This window comes from Manihot esculenta, chromosome 12 (assembly GCF_001659605.2).
Source record: "Manihot esculenta cultivar AM560-2 chromosome 12, M.esculenta_v8, whole genome shotgun sequence".
Classification (NCBI taxonomy): domain Eukaryota; kingdom Viridiplantae; phylum Streptophyta; class Magnoliopsida; order Malpighiales; family Euphorbiaceae; genus Manihot; species Manihot esculenta.
In genome coordinates, this window is record NC_035172.2 from 20,861,747 (window position 1) to 20,872,606 (window position 10,860).

Sequence of the window (10,860 nt, forward strand, 5' to 3'; positions counted from 1 at the left end):
CTGCGACGGATATTACTGTCCGTTAAAAAGTGAAATGGTTATTAATGGAAGGTTATGTGCCTCCGTTAATGGGTAATATATTTTACAAAATTCATTAGTGACGTCCGCTATTATCACTAACGGATTTCACTCTTTAATGAAATTTGATAGTAATTTGATGTATTTTTGTAGTGTTTATTTGAAATTATTAAATTTAATAATGAGATTAATTTGAAAAAAATATTTAAGTACTTATATATAAATAATTATAATATTTAAGAATCAATTTCTAAAAAATATTGAGATGAATTATAACTAAAAGGACTATTTTATTACAAAACAAAAACTTTATAATCAATTTATAAATTTATGAACTAAATTGTATATTTTATAAAAATTTAAGAATTAAAATTTAATTTATTCTTATTAAAAATTATATTTAATTAATTTTTAAGTGTCATATTAGTATTTATTAATGATGTTAAATAGAAAAGTCTCACTTTGCTAACAAAGTGATACAACGTGATATTTTTTTTAAAATTAAATTATAAGATTCCACTTGAAAAAGTTATTAAATTACAAAATAATTTTTTATAATTATTATATTTTTAAATAATTTATATGTAAAAAGTAACTCAAATTATAATAAAAATTTTACAATTTAAATATATACTTTATTCGTAAAATTAAAATATTTCACATAGTAATTATTCGATAAAAATTTTCAAAATACCAAATACTATAATCTTTTTTTCACATCCTTCTATCATTTTCCATTTAATGTTGCACTTTACTTTATTAAATTTAATACACTTACTTTAGTTAATTAATAATTTAGACATATAAATAAAGTTTAACAATTATATTAAAAAGATATAATCCTACATGAATCTTTAGTCTAAATAAATGAAAATGGCTCAATCCATAGGTGATCCATTATAAATTTTAACAAATTACTTAATTTTTTTAATTAAAAATATTATTTATTGACTTCTTCAATATCTAACAATGAAAAATATATACATTTTCTAAAAAAAATATTTCATGCAAAATCGACAGAATCTCTTAAAACTTTTAGGGAAATGGGTATTTGCTTAAATCTCAACAATGATGCAGGCTGATGCTGAAATCCGAGTCCTCATTGTTAGTTACCGGTTTATGCCGATGGTAATACTATCAAACTTAAACTAAACTCGTTTTAGGTCTAACTCTTCTAATTTCGAAAATTTCATAACAAAATCATTATATATATAACATATAATATGATTATATCATAAAATTTTTCATAGTAGATTTGACCTAAGTTGCACCATAATTAGTAATTAGCACGTATTTTATTATTATAAAAATAAATAAATTAAAACTATTTGAAATTTAACTTAATAAAAACTCGATTCGATTTCTAAATAAGTTAAATGTAAATTTAATGTTTAATCTTATTTAGTTAAACAAATCAAATTTAAACTTTATAATATTCGACTTATTAATAATTGTGAGCTCAGCTTGTTTTTAAATTCATAAATAATCTCGCAAATAGACTTGTAAATAATTTTATTAAGCATGCTAAGATTAATAGTATAAGACACATAAACTTAAAACTTGTATATATTTTAAAGAGTTAAACCTAAAATTTTTAAAATTTAATTTTATATAATTTAATTACACTTTAAAAATTTAGAGATATTCGAATCGTTAAAATTTAATAGTTTATTTCTTTATAAATTTATAAACTTATTTATATATATACTTATTTAAATAAAATTATTTAATTTTAAATTAAACTCATTATACATATAAATAAAATTTATTACACATATAAATAAATTAAACTGTTCATAAATTATTCAAAATCGAAATCGATAAAAATTCAATTTATTTAAATTTATTTATTAAAAAAGACAAATTTAAACGTATTAATATTCAATTTGAATTCAAAATAATAAAATTTAAATTTCACTCAAATTTAAAAAATTTTAATAAATTAAATTTAAATTTTTTAAAATTTAATTTAACTTAATTTATTTACACCCTTAATCATTATATGTACAATAATTATATAAAATAATTTTTATCCTGAAATCTCCAATCTCTTAACGTTGAAAAATTAAAAAATTAGGGGTGATCATTGTTTGTTTATGAAAATTCTTAAACTGCAAATTGAAAAAAGAAAGAAAGAAAAAAAAGGAAGTCCAGAAGCTGTCCAAAATCCATTTCCTTCGTATAATATATATATAATTTGTGGCAAAACGTCAAAGAGATGTTGTAACAATCGGGTGGTCAACTTCAAAGGGACGTTTCAACTTTATCTTCTCTATAAAAATAAAATAAATTAAAATAAAAAATAGAGAACGCCCACTGGTTTATTGCTGAATCGTCCATCGTTTATCCTTACTATTTTGTCTCTTTCAAATGCAATAGCCTACGCCGTCCACATCAAACCGGCCTTTCCTTTCCAAACACTCTTCACCATTGAGCGAAACATTCCCCCATACCAATTCAGAAAAATTTTTTTATTAATTAAAAATAATTACAACTGGTCTATTTTAATAATTAATACTTCATTCTGATGTAAAAATTAAATTAATTATTAATTAAATAATAAAAAAATTCGATTATTCTCTTTTTTTAATAATATACAAAGCATTTTATAAGATTTATTACAGGACAATCACGAGGGAGATAAATTAACTTTTTCATTAAAAAGTGAGATGAAAAAAACTTTTATAAAGGAAGAGAGTGAGAGAAAATATTTATTAAATAGAGGTGAATTTTGCTAGGATACCCAAAATAATTCTCCAAATCGCACTAGTACACTTAGTTTTAAAAAAATAATAATAAACTCATGATTGCTGATAGAGAATGCAAGCCTATCAACAGCAAGATTCTTTACTTAAATTTTAAATATTATAATAATATTTATTTTTCTAAAAATTAAGAATTTTATTTAGAAAATATGGTGAGATACTTAAGAAGGATAATTTAATTAAAAAGGGTGAATGTAAATTCTAAATGTTTATTTTGAGATAAAAATAATAGCATTAATTATATTTTGTTAGATTGTGTTTTTACGAAGAAGTTATGGAGGTTGGCTGATATTACTTTGTTTAACAATATTTTTTTATTTTAAAACTTTTTTAATGATGTTTATGAGGACTTGGAATATGATAGAGTCGCATGCATTTTTGTGCACACATTAAAATTATGACAAGCTAAAAATGATCTTTTATGATCAAATATTTTCTTTAGTCTACAGTAAATTCATATAGCAGTAAATAGATATTATTGTGATTACAAAAAGTTCAAACAGTCTCACTAAAATGTTATCCAATCTACTCTTTCGGTATCCAATAATTTAACTATGACTTCAATTGTATTATCGTTAATTGAATAGTTTGCATTTGCAGAAGAATCAATTTTTGCTAAGAAGATTTTTTTGAGTTTGAAATACCGTGTAAGGATGTGGAGGATGATTTTACAATAACTATAACATGTTTTGTTGAAGGTGCTGTCAATCCAGTCATTTCGAAAGTGATAGTGGTCCCGCAATATCTTAATTATGCTAAAGATTGCTTTCTATTCTCGGAGTGTGTTTTCATAGACAGTCGAACTCTTTTTTTGTTTTAAATTCAAGACAATTAGATAATTCTAAATTTGATTTGATTGTGTCTAATTGTAAGAATATTTCAAATATAAGTGTGTTGGATTAGGCGCTGAAGTAATATTTGTGCTTATTTATTAATCCGTGATTTGAGATTCAGATTATTTACTTAAATTACTACTTTGTATTTCAATTTTTTAAAAAGATATTATAATAATATTTATAATATATAATAAAAATATATTACATTAAATATATTTTTATATTATATATAATATTAAATATATTTTTACAATAATATAAAATAAAATTATTTTAATAATGCATATAAAATCAACTTGAAATCTATTCCTTTAAAATCAAATAAAAAAAAAAAGTTTGTAGTTGTCCGGTCTCTATAACTTCTCGATATAGGTATATGAGTTTAGATTTTGGTTCAAAACTTAATCCTTTAAAGTTAAATCCATGAAAAAGGCTTGTGATCTTCTAAAAACTAATCAATCAATAAAAAGAACAAAATCAAATGACTTTATAAGTTGCAGCTATCCTGCTTGCTCTATAAAAGTATTTTCTTTTGCCTGGTGCATTTTATAATTAAATCAAGTAATAATATTTATTTTACATTATTAAAAAATATATTTAATACCATATTATATATAACATACAAATATATTTAAAAATTATATATATTATTATGCTATATATAATATTATATTAAAATATTATAATCCATCCATTTTTATTCATTTTACTTTTTTACATAAAAATATAAATATTTTTATTAATTTTTTAATTAAATACATTTTAAATATATTAAATTTTATTAAATATTAAAAAACATTTTGATAGATTTCTTAAAAATAAAATAAAATTAAATAGAGTTATAATAGTTATTATTCATAAGTAAATACACTCTTAATTTCTAACTTTTTATTATTTATATAAGGTTTTTCAATAATAACAATTTTAAATTTGAATTCTTGACTTTGTAAGAAAGGTCTACCTAACTATTAATTCCATTTTCACTCATCCTTGTATTTTTATTGATTGCAAAATTCTTTTTCTCAACACTGATTTTCTTCAAGTTTAGTTTAAGCAACCTACTTTTTAAAGAAACTAAACTCTGAAAAAGTAATTTAACTTATCAAATATATAAAATTTTACAAGTTTCCAAAATTTTAAAGTTTTTAGTTGAATTATCTATCCCATAGAAACAAGCCTATCTCCTTGTACCCTTCAAGCTTCATCCTAGCTTTTCTGGGAAAGCTTTGCTTTCTGGAATTCAGCAATAAATGCTGAAACTGCTTGATACTTTTGTACAACGGATGTGGATAAGAAGAGTACATTGATTCACAATGCCCACAGTTCAGGCAAATACTCAGGACTCACAATTTCAGATTTTTCCTTTACAAAAACAAAAAATTTGTTTATTCACATTATTATTAACAAATTTTCAGAAATGTTAAACCCCTCTGCTTTTTTTCTTTTTGTTTTTTGGCCATTACTTCTAATGAACATCAAGCTTTTTTATTAACTATTTATTTTTAAGAGAAAAATTATTATTATGAGAACTAGATAGTTCAAAATTTTAAAAATAAAATGACCATAAATATTATTTTTTGAAATGATAAAAATTTAATAATATTTAAATTAACGTCTAAAGGAAATAATTAATATAATTTTCAAAATAAAATAATTAATTATTAATATAGAAGGAATATTTTTTAAAGGATAAGGATGAATTAGTATATCTAATATAAATTAAAACATAAAAAATATAATAAAATAAAAGTATTTTTCTGTCTTATTCCATCTATTCAATGAACCATACAATAATTGAATAAATCTCAAATCTTATGCATTGTTTGAATCAAATATTCTATTTTTTGATAAGTATATTTTATAGGAAATACATTTTTAATAAATTTATTTATCAAAAAATATAATATAATTATATTTAGTATATAAATTAATTTTTTAAAAAATAAAATTATTTTTAAATTATAAAAAATAATATCCATAATATAATTTTAAATATAATAAATTAAATAATAAAAATTAATAAATTCTACAGAGATTAAATAGAAAAGTGCAACTCATCAAATCTTATCTAAATAATTTTTTTCTTATTTCAAAGAAATATTAATTATTTATTTACTCCCAAATCAAATTGTTAACCCTTCAATCAATGTCACATTTCAAAGTCATGATAAGAAAAGAAATGAAATTGTTACGTCAAGATTACATACAAAACCTATTAACTCCACAATATTTTCCTTTAAAATAATTAGAAAGTGGTTAAGGCAGGGAAGCAATTAAAAAGAAAACAATACTAAATTTTGAGCTTTCAGCTGTCAACTTAAATTCCCCACAGCTAAGCAAAATACATGCACGTTTTCAAAAACCCACTGGTTTTGGAATGCCCACGGAACCACTAAAACCAAAACAAAAAGCTCCCACTGAAACCTCACCCTTTGTGTGAGTGTGTGTGTATATATATATATATATATATATATGAGACCCATATATCTCAATTCAATTCTCAATACCCACTTCACTTTCCTTAAAGAAAATGGCTTTTGTGATTTCTCAGTCCCAGCAATCTCTCACCGGAGATGACACAGAAAATCAGACACAGATTGGTCCTGTTAGCACCCAGCTTCACTTGAAATCATCATCTCAACCTTGCTCCAAGGCCTTGGAGAAAGAAGTTATTCTCAGACGGCTTCGCCACCATAAAAGCTTGAATAAGGTTAGAAATGCTTTTCAAGCTCTGGCGAGCAGCTGCGAACGTGAAGCCATGGTCTCAGCCAACCAGCAGATGTGGCTAGACCCTGAAGACGCCTTCTCCTGCCCTTGAACTTCTGTTGCTCCCTCTTGGTGTTGGACCCATCACATGTGCATCCGTGAGGCTAATGGGTGAGAACCGAGAAGACTTGCGGGCAGCAAAAATCTACTTCCACTGTTAATTTTTAGTATAAGTGGTATTGTAACGCTGATTGATGGCAGCTCAATCACAACTAATCTGTAAAAAATATTTAAAAAAAAATTGTCAATGTTAACATGTTATGATATAAATGAGAAAGAACTGATGAATTCATTGTATTAAAACATCTTAATCCTACACTGCCATGATCCAATCCCACAGCACTTCCTCCCTAAAATCAAACAAATAAATGCTAAAAAAGGATTTCATTACAAGACAACAATAAGGTTTAACAAATAATCTTCAAGTGTAATTTAAGATGCCTATGGCATTAATTTATGCAAGCAAAACCACTAGATGTCCAAATTCCAAGGTTGCATTTCCTTTTTTTTTTTTTTTTTTTTTTTTTTTTTTCTGTTGTCCTGGAGTAATAGCGCCTGTATCTTCAGTTTGTCATTAGGTCTTCCAAGCAAGGATAAATAGTATATATACGCGTCAACTTTATACTCTTGTAGCCAGATTGGTGAAGATGTAGAATGCTATAATTTAATTGGTGCCTCATGCGCATGGCTAAAGAGCCAACAGCAGTAGCTACGCTAAGAAAAGTTTATATCTATATATATATACTTGCAGTCCCATACAGAAGTGGCTGCCAAGAGCTACAAATATTGTATGTATGTAGTGGAGTGGATACTAAACGACTGAATCCAATAAGCCATGAACTATTAGGAAAATAACCATGTTGTGGGAGAGCAGTTGGTGGGGATACTACTGATCTACAGCATATGCAATTCTGCAGAATAAGATCATCTCTTTAAAGTAATTATATAATTAAACAAGATTCTCCCACATAAATAAGGCGACAAAGTATCCTACTTTTTCAAAATACCAATGGGCTGAGCAAAAGTCGAAAGCATTGATGGAATCCAATAGACAGTGCCTCTAATAGACTTGCCACTTACAAATTCATCTTGTGTTTACATCATATTTCAACTTGTGTAATATGCAATTTTTGGTAGACAATCGCAAGAAGATTCTGGTCCACAATTTTAATCAATAATGTAAGTACACAGATATAATGTCAGACCAAAAAAACCCACAAAACAAAAAATATTTGAAACAACAATCAAACACATCAAATCAGGGAAAGAAGACAATGAACAAATACTTTGATTAAATTTTTTTTCGTGCTGTAACAGTAATATCGTTTTCCTCTTAACTCAATTTTATTCAATAAAAATGAAAAATAAATACAGAATAAATTACCATATAATACTCCATGTTCTTAAAGATTTTTCAAATAAATCCGTGACTAACCAATACGCTGAACAATGTCCTATAAAAAAAAAAAAAAAAGACAACTGATGCAATTAAAAAAAAAACAGTAAACAAATAAGCACAACAATAAGATTAAAAACACCACATTCACCCTCCTAATCTTGTTGTAGTTGCTTAATGTTATTGATTTTGATCTTAAACTGCAATTCTTCCATTTTCAGATGATCAAGAGTGTAACGACCCGGAAACCGGACCACTACCGGCGCTAGGATCCAGATCGACTTAAGGTCGCCGGAACCTGTAGCAAGCCTAACATACATCCTATCATACCTGATAAATCCCATAAATCCCATACATGATCATACATTTTCATAAAAACTTAAACTTTTTCATACACAAAGCTTGACCTGTGTATACACCATATTGTAAACATAAAACCCCTTACTGGAGCTCTCATCAAATACTCCAGTTGGGTCAACATCTCATATGTCAAGCCTAGTTCAACATACCTTATCATTAAAACATTTATATCAAGATCATGTACAACAGGGATTTACAATAAACATTAAAGCCAAGCACAATACTAATCCTCATTACATTACTTTACATTACATCATTTTACATTTCATTACATTACATGTCCACTAACACTCTATTACAAGACATAACCATAGCCATTGCTGACTTCCTGCTATCTCTGACCCTGCAAACTTGGGGGTTAGGGAAAGAGGGTGAGCTACTAAAACCCAGTGAGCAGAACAGTAAAATAGATCATTAAACACATGCTTTCATAAAATGCATCACATCACAAACAAATCACATCAACAGATAAATTTATCGCCACTAACCCTCCACATATCCAATCATGCCAGGGGCGTAGAATGGGCCTCATTGGACTTTCTCTTAAATATGACATAACATAACGTTTCCATTATGCCAGGGGCGTAGAATGGGCCTCACTGGTCTTTCTCTTAAACATGACATAACATAACATTTCCATTATGCCAGGGGCGTAGAATGGGCCTCACTGGTCTTTCTCTTAAACATGACATAACATAACGTTTCCATTATGCCAGGGGCATAGAATGGGCCTCACTGGTCTTTCTCTCACATCGTGCCAGGGGCGTAGAATGGGTCTCACTGGACTTCCATACCATATCATAACATATCATATCGAGGGCTAGTGGGTCATCCAAAATCCATCCACATCAACATCATATTATGCAATGCATCAAGTTCGTGAGTTCTAATGCAAAACAACCTAGTACATATCATGGCATTCGTGATGCATGAATATGCTAAAAATTTCATTTACTTTAAAATAAAGAGTTGTGTTCTACTCACCTCTGGCTAACGCTTTACTAACTCTATAGCAGCTAGCTCACTGCTGACCTCCTCGGTCTCTCAGGTCCGATCCTACACAGGTGGACTCAAATGAGGGACCAAACATACTCTAACATAACTCTAAACATCTCCCCAAAAAAACCTCCTAAAACATCACAAAACATTCATAGAAAACATGCAAAGGAAGGCTGGACAGGGCACTTTCGGCGGCAGGTTCGGCGGCCGAAAGTCCCTCCAGAGCCGAAAGTCAGGCACTTTTGGGGGCAGGGTTCGGCGGCCGAAAGTCACCCACTTTCGGGGGTAGGTTCGGCGGCCGAAACTCCCCTCCAGAGCCGAAAGTCCAAATTTTCGGAAGCGAGTTTAGGCGGCCAAACTGCCTCCATAAGCAGGTTCGGCGGCGGAAAGTGGCTTCGGCGGCCGAACCTGGGCTCTTCCAAAGGGCAGAACCCGGTTCTGCCTTGCCAATCCAGCCACCCTCAACAATCCAACAAGCAACAAAACCATACTAAAACATGCATAAACACTTATTCAAGCATATAGGGGCATAAAACTAACCTAAACCCCAACAAACATCAACATGCCAACACATTAAGCATACATTTATCCTAAAGGGTACACAAACCCTAACATTTAGATCTACTCTAAACAAGCATTAAAACCTTTAACCCCTTCTTAAAACTTACTTAAAACATGAAAGAAGAGGAGGATCTACACTTACCTCTTGAAGATCGAGAGGAGATGCGATCCCAAACTTAGAGATGTGGAGGAAACGAACTCCGGAGGTCTCCAAGCTTCTAAAACCTTGATCTTAGCTTAAATCTTCAAAACATGGCAAAACTCATAAAAACTCTGGGAGATTTGAAGGAAAACATAAAATCAACCATGGAGGGTCAAAAACTCATCTTTGCCCGAAAATGGAGAGAGAAAACTCGTTCATTTTTGGACATGGGGCCTTTTATAGGTGGCTGGCTAGACCACCTTCGGAGGCCAAAGGTGCTTCCACAACCCCACCATGTTTGGCGGCTGAACTTGGGGTTCGGCAGCAGCAAAAGGGAGCCACCTTCGGCGGCCGAACATGAGGTTCGGCGGCCGAACCTGGCATTTCCCTTCAAAACTTTCTTTTCTTTCAAAACTCAATTTTCTTTCTTGATCAAACCATAAAAACATGTAAAAATATTTTAGAAAACCGATATTTTACCCTTCTAGAAGGCTTCCGACATCCGAGAAATTCCAGATTCCAACGGAGATTTCGCCGGAAGTAGGAATTCCGGTGCCGGGGTCTAGCCGGGTATTACAGAGAGGCTTCGTTAGGATATCAACTAACTGTTTCTAAGGGTTCATTAGGATATCAGCCAACTGTTTCTAAGGCTTTGTTAGGATATCAGCCAACTGTTTCTGTGTCTTCACATACTCTGCCTCTATGTCTCCACGATGCATATAATCACATATAAAATATAATTTTGTGTCAGTGTGCTTACTTCTCTCGTGATGATTTGGATTCTTGGTGAATGTAATGACATATTTGTTATCAATTTTTAACACTACACTATCTTACTTCACCCCTTGCATTTCACCCAACAGTTTTGCTAGCCACACTCCTTGACATGCACCAACAATCTCGGCCACATACTCAGTTTCGCAAGACGATAAAGTCACCACTTTTTATTTTTGTAATAACCATGTAATTGGATTATCTCTAAAAAATTAAATCACACCTGTGGTGCTCTTCCTATCA

The 10,860-nt window shown here is 29.2% G+C and overlaps 1 protein-coding gene across 1 annotated transcript; it reads left to right on the top strand.

The window, feature by feature from the left end:
* Positions 1-6,055: 6,055 nt before the first annotated feature.
* On the top strand, positions 6,056-6,688 carry LOC110628717. Its single transcript, XM_021775511.2, has one exon. It carries the CDS (start codon positions 6,150-6,152, stop codon positions 6,435-6,437), a length of 288 nt encoding a protein of 95 aa, XP_021631203.1. The 5' UTR covers positions 6,056-6,149; the 3' UTR covers positions 6,438-6,688.
* Positions 6,689-10,860: the final 4,172 nt, after the last annotated feature.

Coding starts and splice junctions, on each gene's coding strand:
- LOC110628717 (XM_021775511.2), top strand. CDS start 6,150: ATGGCTTTTGTGATTTCTCAGTCCCAGCAATCTCTCACCGGAGATGAC.